General features: G+C 40.4%; 1 protein-coding gene across 1 annotated transcript in view; it reads left to right on the forward strand.

The window, feature by feature from the left end:
• Positions 1–466: 466 nt before the first annotated feature.
• Ube2u (ubiquitin conjugating enzyme E2 U) overlaps positions 467–20,799 on the forward strand; it is a 55,967-nt gene continuing 35,634 nt past the window's right edge. Inside the window, exons 1-5 of the mRNA XM_036178570.1 lie at positions 467–825; positions 2,575–2,656; positions 4,391–4,483; positions 7,128–7,225; positions 11,013–11,133. Of these exons, the coding sequence (XP_036034463.1) occupies positions 760–825; positions 2,575–2,656; positions 4,391–4,483; positions 7,128–7,225; positions 11,013–11,133 (460 nt within the window). The 5' untranslated portion in view covers positions 467–759. The remainder of the gene's footprint in view (positions 826–2,574; positions 2,657–4,390; positions 4,484–7,127; positions 7,226–11,012; positions 11,134–20,799) is intronic.

Raw genomic sequence — 20,799 nt, forward strand, 5'->3', positions numbered from 1 at the left:
GCAGGAATGGTTTTGGTTTTAGAAATTCAAGTTTGGAAGGGTTTTATAAAGGGCAGTTGGATGCTGAGCTTTGGATACCAGCCATGTATTATTACCTGACAGTCAAAGAGAAAGGCTCATGGTGGACAGGCACTCGTGAGAAGCTTCTGCATTTTACAGTTCAAGTCCTGGGACAAGGGAAGACCCTCAATACTAGCGGTATCTACGGGAATTGAGGGGCAGGGATTGTCATCTTGAATGCTGATTTCATTGGCCTTCCCCACTGAGACCGTCCATCGATTGGTTAAGAGGACCTACAGTTCCAACGCTGAGGCAGATGCAACCTCAGTGTGGCTCCTCCTCCAGAGGCCTGTTGCTTAGCAACTAGTTCGCTTTGTCTGGCTGAGCAGACACAGCTTTCACCTGTAAGGTAGAACGAGAACTTGTGGGCGCTGCTTTGGGCTTTCTCTTTCCATTCCCTCTTCACGTACCAACAACACAGGCTTCTCTCAAGTGGTCCCCCAAGTTTGTTTTGGGGGGGAGGTGGCTGGCAGTGAGACATCTCAGATAAGAAGGACCCCAGTCTTCCTTCTGGAAGTCTCGGTTTGAAGGAGTCAGAGGTGGAAACGTCACTGTTAAATCGTAAACTTACAGTCATTTAACTGGGGAGCCGTTGACCAGGGGTCCGAGGGTGACCCGAGACCTCTGCCAAGAGTTCCGCCAAGAGTAAACCTAAGTCGTTCAGGGACAGGTGACCTTCCGTCCCTCCGTTGCCTCACCATGCACTCCAGGGCTTACATCTTGCTGCAAAAAGAGTTGGAGGAACTCCAACAGGACAGAAACGAGGTGAGTTTGGGGCGTGGAGGGTTGTTTCACCCAGTGATACTGTTTAAGAAGCAGGTTAGTCCGTGTTTACTCCATAAACCACGATTTAACTACACCGACTTTCCCACTACTGTCCTCCAGGATAATGACTACTGTTTCAAAGCAATGATGGGGAACAATTTTAAGTACATTATGAGGGATACTTTTCTCTAAGCCAAAGCCCTTGGTATCAGAGCATGTCAAGGAGTGACGGGCAGATTCAGTCCGTACTCATTAATGTCATAAACTAAGTAGTGTTTTGTTTTCCTACCAGCAAACGAGCACTCAGAAAGAGTCAGTATAGACTTGTCCCCAGGATCCACGCCATCATTTTCTGATCCTTTGTTTTTCATTTTTGCATTCTACTGCATACTCTCTAGTACCCTTTTCTTTCGCCAACACAAGGCATAAGTGTCTTTGCCTCATAATTTTAATGCAGAAGAAAAAAAATTACCCTTTGCCCCAATGCCCCTAGTAAAGTTTTTGGCATTCATTTGTGCCGTGGACTAATTTATGGAAAGTGAATTAGAAAGAGAAAGGAGAGGAGTTTTTTAAAAACATAGAACAACACAACCATCCATAGGAGAGAGTTATAGCAACATCAGTTCTGCTGGTATTAGTTCAGAATATTTTACCCCTACTATAAATACATTAAAAAAGAACGAGGGAAAAACCCTTCTGGAGATGCTTAGGTTTAACTATATAAACGTTACAGATGAGTGAACCTCATGTTGAATAACATTTCTGTTCCGTTTAACTGTTGTTGTTCTATGGCATAATAGAATTTAGTGATGGGTTGTATCATACAGTGTAGAAAGACAAATACAGTGCTTCCTTTGATAGTCACCTCACAGACTTATCTGCTATGCTGACTCAGAAATAATTTGCTGAACTTATTGAAGTACATTCAGTGTAGCTGGTATGGTTTTCTGTGAAGCACATTTTTATCTCTTCATAGAAACAATACTTGAATGTAGGAAAAGTTTGTTTTTACAAGAGTAACCTGAAAATTTTATTTTCTTTTCTTAAATACGTTTTATAAAGTTTAATATAAAAATGAAAATTAAAAAAAAATCACAGATGCAAATTAACCAGACCCTGTGAACTTCCCCGCAGTGTGAATGGCCATTTGGAGAAGAAGCTGTGGAGCTTGACAGTGGGTTTTATACTTTCACATTGAACGTGGTTTTGTGCATTTATCCATTACCAAAAGCAAACCAAAAATCCACAGCAGAACTAGAACTAGAAAAACAATTAGCTTTATATTCTCTTTCATAACACAAGAAAAACTCCAAGTCATAAGTACAATGGACTTGATCTCAGAATTTTTCAGTGAAAATGTTCCTACATCATGCCTTCCACGTGACAGCCATAATCTTCAGGAACTTTCGGGAAATGCACACTTTCCAATTCCCAATTATTTCCCCCGTTTTCCATTGGGATCTTAAATGGCCACACCCTCCACATACACTGTATAGACACACAGCCCAGTCTTAAGTTCCTGGTACCACTAGTGATTTCCACTCTTAGCAATTTATTTTTAATTTACTATTATTTTGTGTGTTTCCTGGCATCTACCTTAAGATAAGCAATGCTTCCCCATACCAAAAAATAAACTATCAAGAAAAAAGTCAGGATTTTGAAATTCAGTGTAACCCAGAATCTGATTTTAAAAACTGCAAAGAATATTTTAGCCTGATTTTATTTTATTTATTTATTTTTTAATGACAGGGTGTTACCGCCTTTCCTGTAAGTGAAGATCTGTTGAAATGGGAAGCTGAGATCCAAGGACTTCAGAATTCAATTTGTGACGGTTCGTGTTTCCAAAATCAATCTGTCTTGAGAGAGGGTGGAGGTCTAGGGATCAACTCCAATGCCTCACTCTCAGCCCTTAATGTTACTGTATTTTTTTTCTTTATAAATTGTATTTGTTTATTATTTTTATTTCATGTGCATTCATGGTTTGCCTGCAGGTATGTCTGTGTGAAGGTGTCAAATCCCCTGAAACTGGAATTACAGGGGTTTATGAACTGCTATGGGGGCTGCTGGGAGTTGAACCTCAGTTCTCTGGAACAGCGCTCTTAACAGAGCCATCTCTCCAGCCCCGTGTTACTGTATTTTTAAGAAACGAACACAATACAGCATATTTATCAAGAATATGTGCCAACAGTCTTCATGAGATCAGGAATACCTATCAAAATCCCTGCTGACGTCAGCCTTCTGCAGCTATTTCTTGGTTTTTTCCTTTATAATTTTCCCCTAAATTTCCAGAAGTCAAATCCTCAGGGAAACTGGCCCACTATAAACTTTAATAACTATGAGTTATTTCAGTTACTTATTTAAAAGAGAGTCTTTTGAGTGAAGTGGGTGAGACCGACATATAAAACAACAATGATAGTAAAATATAATAGATGCTGCTATGGATTTTGGAGAAAACGCCAAAGAAGAGAGAGCGATTAGCAATCACATCTGCAGGAGTCAGGAAGACTTTCTAAGGAAGCAATATTTGAGTTGACATGTGAACATTAGCCAAGTTCTAAAGAAGGACATTCATGTTACAGGCAAGAAAGGTTGCTGGGGTTTCTGGGAAAGGGAAGTACAGCCAACATGAGAGGAGGCAGTGTACAGGGGACAGAGGTAGTGAGTGGACAGAACCGTGGGAGACAGAAACTAAAACCCAGCGCAGTTAGGTGGTAAAGGGTCTGGTTCACAACAGTGAATGGCCTTGTGCACTGTGAAGGGATTTAAGAAAATCATGGGGAGCTGGGTGGTGGTGGCGCATGTCTTTAATTCCAGCACTCGGGAGGAAAAGGCAGGCAGATCTCTGTGAGTTCAAGGGCAGCCTGGTCTACAGAGTGAGTTCCAGGACAGCCAGGGCTATACAAAAAAAAAAAAAAAAAAAAAAAAAAAACCATGGGGAGGTAGCTGGTGAGATGGCTCAGTGTGTAAGAGCACTTGCTGCCAAGCTTAAAGATATGAGTTCAATCCCCGCCCTCCACACACTTACACATATGTATACACTTGCACACGCACACACATGCGCGCGCACACACACACACACACACACACTACAAATGTAAAAAATAAATTTAAAGAAGAAAATGATTGTAATACGAATTGCTAAACAGTCTTATTAATAAAAAAAAAACAAAAACAAAAACAAAAATCCCAGAGCCAGATATTGGGGTAAAAGCTGAAAGATCAGAGAGGCAGAGCAGCCAGCCACTACTTCTTACTCCATGAAATCCTCCACAGAGAGAGAGAGAGAGCTCCTCTCTCTACCCCGCCTTATCACTTCCTCTCTCCTCCCAGCTCTATCACTTCCTGTCTGTCTGTCCAGACCTGTATAGTTAACTAGTGCCTAGCTCCTCCTTCTGATTTTTAGGCAAGCTTTATTTGTTAGAGCCCAAATAAAATATCAGCACAAATGATACTGAAGAGAAAAAGAAAACTACGGATAGATTTAATCATAGGAAAGCCTCCAGTGTTCAGTCAGGCTAGAGTTAACTGTAACACTTGAATGGCATTGTTTGTTTCTATATTACAGGACTTGTTTTCCAGCTGACAATAGATTTTCCACCAGAATACAACCTTGTTCCTCCAGTTGTGAAATTTGTACCAGTTCCTTTTCATCCAAATGGTAAGGACTAAGTGAGACTTAGTAAGGTAAGGACTTGTGCTAGCATGGCTTTGCCTGTGCAGTCGCTTTTGAGGGTGTGTTTAATAACCATGTTCCCCCTTAGCAGCTTGTAATTAAAATAAGAACACTCATTGGAAAAACTTTAAAAGGCAGAAAAATTGGCCATCACTTTGAATCCCAATAGTTAGTGAAACCATTTTCAATATTTCTACCACACCCATCCTCATTTTCCTGTGTGCACATTTTTCTACATAGTTGAAATGTGACATATAATTTTGAATCTAGCTTTACTTTAAATGGTGTGTCTCTTTTCCTGCATTTTAAAACTTCTTATTTTTAATTATGTGTGTCTGTGAAGGGGTGGGGGCTGTGCACCCGAATGTGGTGCCAGTGGAGGCCAGATGAGGGTTCTGGATCTCCTAAAGCTGGTGTTGAAGGTAGTTATAGCCACTCAGTGTGAGTGCTGGCCACCCAACTCAGCAATGCTCTTGACTGAGGAGCCATCTCCCCAGCCCCTCTCCTGCATTTTTATATATTTTGTGTTAGATCATTTTAAATGGCTAATACATATATCCATGCATCATGTAGTATTTTAGGTGAATCTAATTTTTCATTTTATAAAAATAATACACCAGATGACTTAATCTTTGGGAAAAAGATTGTTGTACTGAGTTCTATATAAAGTGATTGCCTGAAGCATTGCATTTTCTTTAATTGAATTCTAAAACGTAGACAATGTAATGTAACTGTTTGTGGGCTTGTATAGGAGCCCTTCCCCAAAACTACTGAAAACTATGATATCTAAACTAGATAAACTTTTAAAAACCTCTATAGCTATGCACATTATAAACAAACTAAAAAATAGCAAAACTGCATTCTACAAACTTGGGGACCTGTCATGGTACAGTACAGAATATCTATACATAAAGAACCCCTGTGAACTAGCAGAAAACAATGTGAAAGCCACAAACAAACACTGGATTGACAGAACACAATACAACAATCTCATTATGAAGAAAAGAGATACAAATTAAAACACAAAGTATTGTAATTCATCACTTCTATTTTAAAAAATGTTAAAAGACACTAGAATTCAATTCTAGTGGGCTTGGGCAGACATTATTCCTTGATATAATAGTGATCTTTTAGGGAAGTGATTTGATCATTTCTAATCAGATATAAAATACATATATACCTATGGGCTAAAATTCCAGGTTTACAGATTATTCTGTAGACATAGTAGCACAAGAGTATGCTATATTGAAGGATGCTCGGTTCCAGTACCCTTAGCCCATGGCCTTGCTGTAGCCACTCCCATATACTTCAAATCATCTCTGAATTACTTAACAATGCAAACACTATATACATGGTTGATCTGCTATATTGTTTCAAAAATAATGACAAGAAAAGTATCTGTACAAGTTCAGTATGAATGCCATTTTCTTCTGAATATTTCTTATCTTCAGTTGAATCCATGGATTCCAAACCTATGCATGTAAAGAACCCACTATAATGACAATATCTATTGGCATTTTTTTTTCACATAGGAAGTTTTAAAGTAGATCTTTACAACTACATCTTTTCCCTATATAGAAAAAGGTAGACCTACAAAAGCTGGATTTTCTTGGTCACTGCAGTGTCCCTAGAATCATCATTGCTTAGCACATAGTAGGTGCTTCCATATCTTGTAAAAAGGGCCAGCAAAGTGATCCAGCAGGGGAGGGCACTTGCTGAGTGGCCTAACAACCCCAGAACCCACACTGGAAGGAGAGAACCAACTCCCAAGTTGTCCTCTGACCTCTAGACATATATTGGAGACATGACTATGTGCACATGTGCACACAAACACGCAAACGAATGTAGGTAAATTTTAATAAATAAATACAACTAGAAATACGCTGCAAATTTATTTTAAATGAAAAGAAACATCTTGAAAACAAAATGTAAAAGTATCCTTTCATGTGATAAACACATGACACTTACAGGTATACAGATGGAAGTCTGTAGATCATTGTGACTTAAGAGTGGAATTGTCAGGCAGGGAACATTCATCTTTTACTCTGTATTTTCTTGTATACTTTGTTCTCCCAAGTCCACTATTATTTTTGTAATTAAAATCTAGTTTGGAAGCTAGGCAGATGGCTTGTGGAAGCATAAGGGCCCAACTTTGAATCCAATCCAGTCACAGCCACCCGTACTGTAACACCAGCACTGTGGGGGAGGTGGGCTCTGAGCAAGAGCATTGCTAGGCTTACTGACCACCAGCCTACCACCAGGTCCAATGAGAGACCCTTCCTCAAAGAAGTGAGATGGAGACTTATGGAGCGGGATACCTGACCTCCTCCTCTGGCTTCTGAGCATTCACAGGCATGCACACCCATACATACATGTACATGTGAATCACACACATAGACACACACAAGCCTCAAAAAAAAATCCTGTATTTGAAATTTATAGTATCAAATTACTGCAACAGGAGCCTATAATCAGCTAAAGCTGGTGGACACCAGAGACCCACACAGTGATTATCTTCATCTCAGAGAGGAAAAAAAGAAAGAGGAGTAGATGAAATAATTTTCTTGGTGTGTCATTGTGATGCTTTATAAGTTTTTAATACTAAAATGAATGCATTGTTTTAATACAGTAAACCCAAATACCGGTCAGCCCAGTATGGACATTTTGGACATCCAGGATGACTGGAAAACAAATTACACACTACGAGGCATCTTACTTGCTCTACAGGTAAGAATACAGTTACTGTAATGCTCTATCCATGTGTGAGGTTCTCTTTAAGACAGGGCCTCACTACGTAGGCCCAGATTAGATTCTCCTGCCTCCACCTCCTGGGGGCTGGAATTACAGGCATGCACCACTATGTCTAACTGAACACTTGAACACATTTAATTCTCCCACTTGTTTATCACACAAACGTTAATGCGTACACAGCATATTTAAATGCTTAAAGAATCTGAGCAAGCTGGTGTCAATCAAAATTTCTTCATCAGGAACTCAAGAGTGGATCTTTAGACTTATTTTGAAACTGATAGTTAAAGCCCTTCACAGTCAAAGAATATACATTTTTATGAAAGTAAAAAAGAACCACTGATGTGTTTTAAATTATAGAAATGCAGTCGGGCTTTATTTCAGCTTCTAACACTGAGCATGCCTCTGGAGTTCTTCCTAGTTCCTGGGCCTCACCTGTCTCAGAGAGGTGAGTCACTGGCCACATCTTAGAATATTCAGCTTCCTTCTGTATTCTAGACAATGCTAGCTGCCCTCTCTCAGAGTGTTCATATCAAACCTGGTGAATAATGAAAACAAAGATACTCTCTCCTCAGGTCAATATCTGGTTCCCAAATGCCACATTCACTGCTGGGCTCACATCCTTAGATGCATATACCCCCATCTTCCTTAGACTCATATACCCCCATCTTCCTTAGACTCATATACCCCCATCTCCCTTAGACTCATGTACCCCATCTTCCTTAGACTCATATACCCCCATCTTCCTTAGACTCATATACCCTCATCTTCTGCCCTCCTTTTCATCTAATACTAAATTAATTGTTCTAGCAGCATTGCTTTGACTGTTTAGTGAAGCTTAGCAATATCCTCCCTGGGAATCTACTTGTCATCAAGAATATTGGTGATAAATTATTAAATTTTCTCCATCTAGAATACTTGAAGGATAACTTTTAACATAGTCCAATTTTTTCACCACACCAGCTAATTCCACATAAAATAAAAAGGCAAATATCAACACTCACCCATAAAACAAATTTCAAAGTCACGGGCTGCAATCAAATGGATATGATAAAACCTGTCTCTACTGTTACAGGCACTTATTGAAGATCCAGAATTCTCCGTTTACCCATGGAGCTTTTTGCTACTGAAATTGCATCACCATGTGGCTAATTTGAGCCTTTGTTCTCTTTGGCTCCTTTTGCAGTGTGTCTGACTTACACATATGCTATATATATAATATATATTATATGTAACTAATGTATACTCATTATATATATATATATAATAATATATACTAATGTGCCAATTTAAAAAAATCATTAAATGCATGCAAAAGCTGTATATGTGCTATGTGGATAAGTCTCATATACACAGCAGTTAATGAGAAACTATGCAATAAAACTGGCTAGGTGTGCCTTGCTGAGTAAGATTCTCTCCAGCCAGAGACCAAAAGCTCGCTCTTGAAGATTAATTTCATCTGCTTCCCACCCACTTTGAAAGGTATGGTGAGACCCGCACTGAATCCTTATTTAGGCAATTATTATGATCATGAAAATGTAGCCTGAAGGTGTTTTTCAAAGAGAAAACTCCAGTAATAGCAGAGAATTCTTGGTTGATGTTGAAATATCAGATGTCAAAATGATGACTTTCATTTGAGAAAGTCTGTTATAACTTCTATGTTTTTTGTTTTGGTTTTGTTTATGGTTTTCTGCATGCATTTATTATTTACTGTGTGCATGGGCTACAGCATGCACATGGAGAGCATAGGACAACCTGCTGGAGAAGTTTCTTTCCTTTTTTCACCATGTGGGTCCTAGAAATCCAACCTCAGGTAGTGAAGTTTGGCAGCAAGCACCTTTACCCATGAGCCAGGTTGCTTGCCCATTTCTTTGTTTTAAGGTAGGGTCTCACTAGGAAGTCCTGGCTGGCCTCGAACTCACCATCTCCTGCTTCCATCTCCCAAGGTGTGTGCCAGCACGCATTACTTTTTCATGATATTCAATTATTTATTTACATTTTTTTCTCTTGATTTGGGAGCAGCGACAGGCCATGTGGAGGTCAGAGGACACCTTAGAGGAAGGAGTCAGTTCTCCTTCTACAAGATACGTTCCAGGAACCAAATGTAGACAGTCAGGCTTGGTGGCAAATACCTTTACCTACTGAGCTATCTTGCCTATATGGTTTCTTTCCTAACTTCTAAGCCACAGTTGTCCACTTTGCCCAGCAACCATATTTAAATATTCCAGCAGTGTCATAATTTGTTTCTCTGTTGCTGTGATAAAACATTAACCAAAATTAACATAGCGATGAAAGGGTTCATTTGACTTACACTTTCTGATCACTGTCCATCCCTGAGGGAAGCCATGGCAGGAACTCAGGGCAGAAACCTGGAGTCAAGAACTGACACAGAGACTTTTTCCTCGTGGCTTGCTCAGCTTGATACAACCCAGAGCCACCTGCCTGGAGGTGGTACTGCCTACAGTGGGCTGGGTCCTCCTACATCACTCATTCATCAAGAAAATGCACCACAGGCTTGCCCACAGGCCAAACAGATGGAGGCAATTCCTCAGTTAAGGTTCCCTCTTCTCTGATGACTCCAGCTTGTGTCAAGTTGACAAACAAAAACAAACCAGCACAAATAGTAACACATGCAGTCATTCTATTGACTGTATTTTATTAGCCTACATATGATAACATGCAACATTCAAAATACTGAATGATTAAACAAATATTTTAGATTTAGGGGAAAGCAATTTTTGAGGTGACCAATGAGCAAATTGTGGGCTAGCACAGCAATTTTGGTCACCACTGGTCTTCTGTTTGGCCCAAGTGCATGGATTCTGTGCTGTGCAGAATTTTAAAGAGGTTCCCTCCAAGACACTAACCCTCATACTACTGTGAATGGAATACATACAGAATTTTGGTTATTGTTCAGCTCACCCTAAGACAAGAGCATTAGTCTATGCTACGCAAAGTGTTTGTGGTCTCTTAACATGACAAGGTGGAAGAAGACAGTTGAAGAAGGGATGTGACCAAAGGAGAGGTCAGATTCCAAGCTCAGGGGTGTTCTCTCACATCATGGCTGGATCCAAGATCCTAATGTCAAAGGCAAGGACAAAGGATCCTCAATCCTACGAGGAACTGAATTCAGCCAGCCTCATGCTTACAGGAACATGGAAAGTGCTCATCCAGATTCTCCTGATGAGAGCCCAGCTTGCTGATGCTTGGCCTCTGACCTTGTCAAATCTGGGAACTAGTCTGACATACTGGGTTTTCCACCTAAAAGTACAGAGGCTATAAGATTGTTTCTTTTAAGATGCTAATTTGCAGTAGTCCCAACAACCATAGAAAACTACTTCAGTCATTAAATGAATCGTGAAATGACTGGAAAGGATATCGACATGTGTGTAAGCTTCTGGACCTGTGTGTTTAGCCATGATCTAATGTGGTCTCCTATCAGTATGTAATGGAAGTTTTTTTCATTGTTCTCCAATGCTTATCTTACTTTACATAAGAATCCAATTTAAATGTCTATGATAGGAATAAATGTTATAAGGGAAAAGCTTTTGCTTTGATCCAGTGCTTGATGAATACACAAAACACAGCCAAGATGGCTTGAGTTTCTCAGAGATGTTCTGTGTCTCATCATCTCTATGCCTACTTCCTAGAATATATAGACACATTAGGTGCTTACTAAATGCTTGTTGAGTTTATATGCGCTGGCTTGTCTTGTTATTTCAAGAAACTGATTTTAAACTTTTTTGTTGTTTGTGTTTTCTTTTAGATGCTGCTTTCTAAGCCTAGACTGGAAAATCCAGTGAATTTGGAAGCAGCCCAACTGTTGATTAATAATGAGCCTATGTACAGAACAATACTTCACAAACTTTTCCAGCAAGAATCACAAGGTAAGAATTAGTTGCATGGTTTTCTTTGGCAATTAGCATCTATACATGAAACATCTAAAAGCAAGTAAATGATTGAGCAAAATAGTTGACATGTAAAGGATATTTTAATATTTTCTATATCATTTTCAGTAATAAAATGACATTATTTTTTTCTCCAATCAGTGTGATCCTTTTCCAATTTTTAGATTTTTTTTATTTATTATTAGTGTGTGGTTTTCATGAGTGGATAGACACAGCACATGTGTGGAGATGTGAGGAACACTTAAAGAAGCTAGTTCTTGCCTCCCACCATGGTTCCTGGTTATTAAACTCAGGTCATCAGGCCTGTGTTTCAAGTGATTTTCCCCTGCTGAGCCATCTTGCCAGCACAGTGTACTCCTTTTGAAAACTTCATCGAAGATTTTAAGCTCAGTGTATTTACAGGCTACAGTCATGTAGATGGTAGAGATGGATGCTATCAATTAAAGTTCATCTACCCATTATCATGTGGGCATCTCTCTCTCTCTCTCTCTCTCTCTCTCTCTCTCTCTCTCTCTCTCTCTTGAGACAGGATTTCTCTGTGTAGTTTTTGTGCCTGTCCTGAATCTTGCTCTGTAGACCAGGCTGGCCTCAAACTCACAGAGATCTGCCTGCCTCTGTCTCCCCCTCCCGAGTGCTGGGATTAAAGGTGTGCGCCACCACCACCCATCAGGGCATCCAACTCTTATTCTCACATCTTTAATGAATGTTTCCCAGACTCGACTTGGAGTACCTCAGATGTCGCCTCCCTTCCTCTTGTTGAAGAAAATATTCGGCATTTTTTTTCCTGGGCATTTCTTTCCCAGATCTTCTTCCTAATGGTCCTGTGGGAATGACATTGGAAGCACTCCAGTCTTCTACTTCGTTCTTGATATCCTTGGGTCTCTGCCAGCATCCTCCACTCTGTGTTGGCTTCTTCCACCTCCATTGTTGTTGTCTCCCCAGTCATCTGAGCCCAGAGGGCTTTCCCACAGGCAAGCAATGAAACTAGTTCTTTCTTACCTACCCCGCCCCTCCCGGATGATACAGAAACTTTGCATACTAGTAGAATTGCCTCTCCAGCCAGCAGATTTGTTCATTTTGCATCCTTTTCTCTCATGTTTTTATGGACCCCACCCCCGCTTTCCTTCTAAAATTCCATGTAGATGTAACCGGCTTGTTAAATAAGAAACACAGAACCGATTGCAGAGTTAAAAACCACGAGGTCAGAGCAAGAGCGGAAAACCTTACCCTTCACTGCTTCTGCTGTTCCTCCTCTCCGAAAGAGACCTACTTCTGTGCGTCCTGTCTATTTAAAGGCTTTCTGTTCTGTTTTCTCATTGGTTGTAAACCCAGCCACATGACCTCCTCATCACTGCCTGTTTGTACAGACCTCCAGGTCGTCTATGGTTGGTATTGAGATTAAAGGCGTGTGTCTGCCATGCTGGCTGTGTCCTTGAACACACACAGAGATCCGCCTAGCTCTGCCTCCCAAGTGCTGGGATTAAAGGCGTGCCCCACTACTGCTCAGCTTCTGCTCTGGCTTGCTCTGACCTCAAGGCAACTTTATTGACATACAAATAAAATCACATTTCAATACAAATAAAATATCACTATAACTCCACACTCTGCAGTCCATTCATAAGGCTTGTAAGAGCTTGTACCATCGTGATCAAGTTCAGTTTTTCCTCCTCCACAGGCTTTTGGATCTGATACAAATAAAGCAGTATTAATCAGAAGTCTCCAATACCTCAAGACATGTGTTCATTTTTTTTCAGAGTTCTTCCAGCTTCTACTGGCACTTTTGAAGTTGATTGTTACATAGAGGAATAGCATTGCTTCACTGTGTCATCATTTCTGGACCTAGCAGGATTCTGTACCATCCATAGACATATTCTCTGGAATAGTATAGACTCTCAGTAAATATAAGATGAATGATGAGTATATACCATTTAAGCTTTCACTGAAACCTACTATACCCTCTTTACAAAGAAATATCCTGTATGGCGAAGTTGTGTCCATATGCTGGTGAATAGCAATTTCTTAAAGCTGGGTTTAAAGAATTTTCTACAATAAATGACTCTATAAAATAGATTCAAATTTTGCCCTGCTGTGGGATAAACTTGAAATCAAAGCTAAGTATAGTGGTACACACCTGCATTCTAGTACTTGGGAAGCAGAGACAGAAAGACAGTGAGTTGAAGGCTAGACTTAGCTTTGTAGCAAGATCTTGACTTAAGTACAAACAAGCACTTGCTTACTCTCCCTCTTTCTGTGACTTAAAAAAACTTATAAATGCAACTTTAGGACGAAAAAGTCTTATTTGGGTTTATAGATGGCAGTTAGAGTCCATTGTGGTGAGGGAAATCACAAGGATAGAAACATGAAGTAGAAGATCACATTGCATGAGCAGTCAAGAGGCAGAGAGCATGCTGGTGCTCTGCCAGCCTTCTCCTATTTATGCAGTCTAGGCCCAACCCCCAGGAAATGGTGGCACCCACAGCAGCTGGTTTTACCCACCTCAATGAACCTAATCAAGAGAATAGCACATAGGTATGCCCAGGCCCATCTTCTAGGAGATTCTAGAGCTCATCAAGTTGAAAATAGAGATTAACCATTGCAGCTCCAGTCCCTGTCAATATGACACCCAATTACATCACTTTCAACCAATGCCTTCCACCTCTTATCCCTAAACTCTCATGTTCATCTCATGATGCAAAATAGAATCCAACTTCAAAAGTCCCCATAGTCACTAACAGTTCCACCAATGTAAACGTCCAAAGTTCTCGCCTATAAAATAAAAACAAGTTTAGTACTTCTAATATACAATGGCACAGAATGAGCATTTATATTCCAAAAGGGAAGGATGGGGGCATAGCAGGGGATAATCAGATCAAAGCAAGACCCAAGTCCAGTAGGAAAAACACCAACTTCTGTAGCTCCATGCCTGGTATCTGGAGCTCAGGACTGGATCGTCTGGTTTCCACCCTCTCCCCTTCCAGTGCTGCTGCCTCCAGCCTAGATAGAATCTCTCATACCAGCTCCATTCTCCACCTGCAGCTTGCCTTGGTAGACAGCCCATGGGTCCTGACATCCCCAGCATCCTGACGTCTCCCTTATAACTTGGGCCCCACCTTTAGTGCCCACTTCAGGGCTTCCTTGCAGGGATGCCAACCCTGCCACACTGTCAGGAACTACAGATCAGGACTTCATAACCCCCTCGATCTTGCATCATCTCTCAGGCTTGTAAAACTAGTGCCACCTAGGTGATACTGTGAAGGTCCAATGAGCCTAGGGAAACCCCTCTTTACTCGGTTGCTTTTGAGGAATACCAGTTCTCAGCCAGCTTTCTCAGCTTTATATGACAGGACACAAGCCCTAGGTGTAGTGTTAAGCATAGTGAGTGAGCCTTTCCACCTCAGCTAATCTAGTCAAAATAATCCCTCCCAGGTATGTCCAGAGGCCCATCTCCTGGCTGATTCTAGATCTCCTCAAGCTGACAATTGAGAGTGACTAACCCTGAGGTCAGTCTCCTTTTGTTCTACATTCGGTAGATGTCATCTTTACAGGTGTCTAACTTTACCAGCATACCATTCAGAAAAGCCAGCCAAATCACCAAACACCCCAAAAACAGGTAGTGGACCAAATAGCAGTCTTTAGCAATTGTTGCCATTTTATGTGCATGTAATAGTGAAATGTGTAGAAATCAAAGCCAGTTGATGTGCATTGGCTAACTTGCCATCTCGGCTGTTCTGGGAGCAGAGTCTAGGACCCCAATAAAAGGAATGACTTTGTGAGGTTGATAGGGGAAAGCATGCTGATTTGGAGGCAGCATCTACTTCTCTACAGTGGGAGGAGGAAGGGGCAGGCAGCTTGCTCAGTGCTGTATTAGACAGAAATACATCTATGTGGACTCGTGCAAGAACTCCACCAATAGGAACTAACTGCATGTCAGCACTTGCAAAAAAGGTCTCTGCAAGATTATAAGAACCCTCGCTTCTACATTATACATTCAAAATACTTCTAAAGAAATCCAGGAAATGCATAGGAAGAATTATCATCACATCTTAGACAATGTAAATTTGGGTCAATACATGAGAAACATGAGGCAGCTTATTTTATGATCTCTGGAGGCATTAACTTTAGAGGAGAACTATGTCCTCTGTGTCCAGTGTAAGTAGCTGACAGAGGGATGGAATAAAAAATAGTAGAATGAGTGAATGAAAAAAAAAACCTCCCACAAATTTAGATTTAGATTTTCCTTCATAGTTTACTTAGTTCTTGAAAGGGCTTTTAATCATCTTGACTTTACTACCTCGTCCTTGGGGAGGAATCCAAGGGTGAGGGGATTAGTTGAAGGCTACATAGCACCAGAGAATCCACACAGGCATTCCCAGTCTATTGTGCTTCCAAGTTTAATGAGGTGAATGCTTGTTTAGGGTCGAATGTGTAAAATTGCAGGCCAATCTGATAGCCAAATTCAGTTCAATGAAGAGGTTCCTGGGGAACACTAGCTGCTTAATATAAACCACAGTAGGGAATGTGCTTCTACCAAGTGTCTGTTACATAGCTTTATCCTCCTGTTTGGAGGGCTCTCATCTGAAATACCTGTGTGCTCCTCTTGGAACATCACATTTCCTACGGCTGAAGAAACTGCTTAGTTCATGCAAGATCAAAGATGGTGGGAAGGCACTTTGCAGACATCTGAAGAGATGTCCTGCAAAGGAAAGATTTCATCTGTGTGGTTCCAGAAAACTGTGGTCCTGACATTTACATATCACTCAACCTGTCCTAGGCCTTCTAGGCAGTAGCCACTGAAGTCTGATATTTGCAGGCTTGGTCCTACTTTGTACCAGAATATATCTTGGCTACATTGGAGATGTTTTCCTCAATAGTGTTGGGAATCAGTTTATCCTAAGCCCCAGCCTGGGTTGTGACAAATAGACATGCAAATGTCACTCATCCCCCCAGGTTCTCCCCTAATAACTTCAGTGTTTGTCCAGCCTGCAGAATAATCCAAGCTCTGAGTTCAAGTTTGTTTGCTGGTGATCCAGTGACTGTTTCGTGCCCTAATAGGCTCCTGTCCTTGTGACTTGTCTCCCTTATCTAGGGTGCTCACACGTCCCAGGCTGCCTGGGACCATCGGGATCGAACTGTCCCTAGTGACCCCTTTTTACTTGCAGTGTGCTGGTTTGGACAATGAATTACCAGTCAGCTGACAGACTCCTAACTGACCTTCCCTAGAGGCAAAGGCTCCTGTAGTTGCATCCTTCATGAAAGACAGTATCCTATAAGTCCTCAAGCAGTTCTTTAACTCCAGTTGCTTATAAGAATAGACAGAATCAGCTGGTCAGGTATTAAACTCCCCATCAAAATGGTGTTCTTGTACAGCCATCACCAGCATGGCTTTGGTCAAGCTAAATGGCCATTTTCAATGTTATCTAAGGAGCTTTTGCCTGGTTCCACCAGAAATAGGACCAGAAGCCACTCAAGCACCTTCCAATGGACCCTTGCTAGTTATGAAAATTTGGAGAAAGAAAGGTCTGGAAGGAACCAATGTGTAGCAGCTGTTTGCCTTCCAGACTGATGATGACTGCAGCCTTCGAGCTTGTCATGAGGGGATTTCATCTCAGCTCTATGTCTTTTGTTGTTTCTCAAGCTGTACTTGCGAAGTTTGCTTTCTGAGTGCTTAATACTGTCAAATAACGTTTATCTTCTGAGTACTATGGTTGCTTTGACATTTTAAACATAAGGTTTATATAATTTTAAAAATCTTTTGGTTGAAGGAAAAGCTTGAGTATAAAAATATAAAAACTGAGTAAATGGTGACTAATTCTTATGTACTGATTGTTTTTGTTAGCCAGGTGTCTTCATGTAGCTTTTGATAAAGATAGTTTTAAATTTCAGATGCTAATCTAAATAAACCATATGATAATAAGCTGTCAGATGAGTCAGTAAACTACCATACGTAACTGGCAATGAAATTGGTTTTGAAATTAATTCCTATGGGATATAGTTTTTCATATAAGTCCACACAGAAGTACCCTGTCTAATATAGAGTGAGCAAGCTTCCTGCTACTTTCTCCCTCTAGTGTATGTACTCAAAAACATTCTGTTCAATTTATAGTTAGGAAAATGTCAGAAGCATTTGATTATCTAGTTTAAGCTCCCAATTAGTTCACTGATTTATTTAAATTGTTATAACATAGAGTAATTTTAAAGAAAATTTTCTCTGCACAGAAAATTGATGAAGTTTCATAGAATTGTGAGTCTCCATTTTTATTTTTGGAATACATGCGTGGGGAGGCATGTGGGGTGGAAAATGTATTTTCTAGACACCAGGGGAAAGGAAATTTAGTCTGATGGCACTGCTCACTTGTCACATAACAGAAACTTGAGAAGCATCCCTGAGACCCAGCGACTGTAGCTTTCTCTCACGCATCCTGTCACTTAGGGCGGAGATGGATGCAGGAAGGGAAGCTGAAATGGTCCTCAGTGTGCATCTCCTCACTGAGACTGCCCAATGCACAGCATCTTTGTCTCCTTGTATTTGAGTGGCTCACACAAGCCAGGAACTTTTTAGCGAAGTGTCTAAATTGTTAGTTTTAATTGAATTGTTAGGTTTATATTTTCATCAATGAAACATGTTTATAGCATTGAAAGACAAAAAGTAGAACTCAGTTTTGAATTTCAAGTCCTTATAAGCCTGAAGCAGTCATCCTTGAGTGCTGCCCCCTGGAGGCAGCAACGCTCAGCACGCTTCACTGTTTCTTCTGGCATAGGCAGCCATATTCCGGATCAGCTTCCCTGCTGGCTATTTCTGAGATTTTCAGTTATTAGTTGTTATTTATAGACTTTATCTTATGAAACACAAAGATTGGCCCCTTATGTTTCTATTCACATCTACAATTCTTCCACCTCATAGTTTTGGTTATATCAATATGTATCTTTTTTAAATTTCTTAATACTTTATAATTACTTTGTAAGTGCTTTTAAATTACTTTAAAATGCTTTGTAAATACTTCTCACAATTCAAACATGGTGATTATCTTCCTTTTCTTGTCTTAAATGGCCTCACTTTTTTTTTTCTTTTCCTTGTGTAATTGGAGTTTTCTCCAGTCCTGCCTGGCCTGTGGTCAAGACAAATCTCTCTCACCCACCAGTCCTGCAGCCACTCAGACCCAAATAAACACACACAGGCTAATATTATTTAAAACTGCTCAGTCATTAGCTCAGGCCTACCACTGACTAGTTCTTTACACTTAAACTTAGCCCTTTTCTGTTAATCTATATGTTGCCACATGTTCCATGGCTTTACCTGTGTGCTATTATATGCTGCTCCCTGAATGGCAGGCTGGTGTCTCCTGACTCAGCCTTCCTGTTCCCAGAATTCTTTTTTTTTTTTAACCTTTCTAGAGCTTTATTGGGAGAGAGGGGGAGAGAGGGGAAGATAGGGAGAGAGAGAAAGAGAGAGACAGAGAGAGAGAGAGACAGACAAAGAGAGAGGAAGAGAGACAGAGAGACTGTGCGGAGGGCGGAAAGAGAGAAAGGGCCCCAGAATTCTTTTCTCTGCTTGTCCTGCTTATACTAGACTTCCTTCCTGGCTACTGGCCAATCAGTGTTTTGTTTATCAGTCAATCAGACCAACACATTAACAGCATACAGAACATCCTACTGCACCCTTGTTTTTGTAAAACCCCTATCTATTCTTCTGCTAAACTTCCTGGTCAAACTACAAAACAGCTCCTAGTTATATGATCAATAGTCCTCCCTTATTTTTGTTCCTGTTGCTAGTTTTTTAGGTTAGTGTACAAAACAATATGTTTGGTTTTATCAAGGTGTCCTCATACATAAGCATCCTTAACTCTTTTTTTCAACTGTTCTCCTCTCCCTCTGCTCTCCCTATCTTCTGCATTTCATTTATGTGCATTACATTGCCCTCTCTATTCCCTACCTCCTTGAAGAGCATTTCCTCTGTGTCTTGTGATCTGACTTCTAGGTGTGGCTTGTTTCGCTTGACACAATGACTTTCCATTGTACCCATTTTCTTTTACAGTCATAAAAATCCATTGTGTATGTAAACCTCATTTTCTTTGTCTGTTCATCTGTTGATGGACATTGCAATTGGCCCATTTCTTGACTACTATGAATAGCACAGCTATAAGCATAATTATGTCAGTAATTCTGAGGTATGTTGACTGAGAGCCTTGAGAAATGTATTCAGCTTTTTGATGAGTCTTCATACTAATTTCTATAATGGTTCTATAAGTTTATACTCCTGCTGGTGATAAGTTTATAAGGATTCCTCTTCTCCAACATCCACACCAGCATATATTCTCATCTGTCCCCATTATAGCCATTCTAACTGGGGTGAAATGGAATCAAAGAGCAATTTGAATTTACAGTCCCCTGAAAGCTAAGAATGTTGAACATCTTTTCAAATACCACTTGGATTTCTTCTTTTCAGGGTGTCCGTTCAGTTCCTTAGCTATTCCTTGACTGGATAAGCTGCTTTGGGGTTGTTTAATTTTCACAGTTCTTTATGAATCCTATGTATTGACCCCTTTTCTGAGGTGCACAGGCTTTCTCTTCACTCTGGTGATTCTTTATTGTGATGTGCAGAAGCTACTTAACTTCGTATAATCTCCTTTGTCAATTTGGGGGATCATTTTCTGTGCTATTCTACACTGTTGTATTGTCCAGAATAGAATTCAACAAACCTTGCCCATGCATGTGTCTTGAGGTGTTTTACCTGTTTTTCTCTGGCACTTTCAAGGTTTCACGTCTTACATTGAGGTCTTTAACCCATTTCGATTAATTTTTTTTGCAGGGTGAGAAATGTGGATCTACTTTTACTCTTCTGCCCATGGAAATCCAGTTTATCCGGCACCATTTGATTAAAGGGCAATTCTTTTCTTCAATGTGTGTTTTTGATGGCTTTAAAAAAAACAACTATTTAGTATCTATAGTTGTAGAGTGTTCTTTCTGGGTCCTCTGCTCTACTACATTGCTCTACATGTCTGTTTTTTTGTGCCAGTGTGTGATTGTTTGAAAGAAAGTGACCACCAAAGGGAGTGGCACTATTAAGAGGTCTGGCCTTGTTGGAGGAAGTGTGTCACTGTGGGGGCAGGCTTTGGGGTCTTTTTTGCTCAAGTTTCCCTCAGTGTGGCTTTCATTCAATTTCCTGTTACCTACCTATCAAGGATGTAAGGACTCTCAGTTCCATCATCATGTCTACCTGCATGTGGTCATGCTCCCTACCATGATGATAATGGACTGATCCTCTGAAACTGAGCCCTCTCAATTAAATGTTTTCCTTATAACAGTCGTCATGGTCATGGTGTCTCTTCACAGCAATAGAAACCCTAACTAAGACACAGTGCCATGTTATTTTTGTTGCTATGGCTCTATAATACATTTTAAGATCAGAAATTATGATACCTCCAACATTTCTCTTTCTGCAAAGGATTGCTTTATCTATTCAGGGCATTTGTGTTTCCATGTGAATTTTAGGAGTGTTTTTTCTAGTTCTGTGAAGAATGTTATAGAATTTTGGCAGGAATTACCATGAATCTGTAGATTATTTTCACATTAATTAAGCCTATCTGTGATCATTGGAGATCTTTCCATCTTCCTGTGTTTTCTTCAGTCCCTCCCCCACTTTGGTGT

Source organism: Onychomys torridus, chromosome 2 (assembly GCF_903995425.1).
Source record: "Onychomys torridus chromosome 2, mOncTor1.1, whole genome shotgun sequence".
In the NCBI taxonomy this organism is placed as follows: domain Eukaryota; kingdom Metazoa; phylum Chordata; class Mammalia; order Rodentia; family Cricetidae; genus Onychomys; species Onychomys torridus.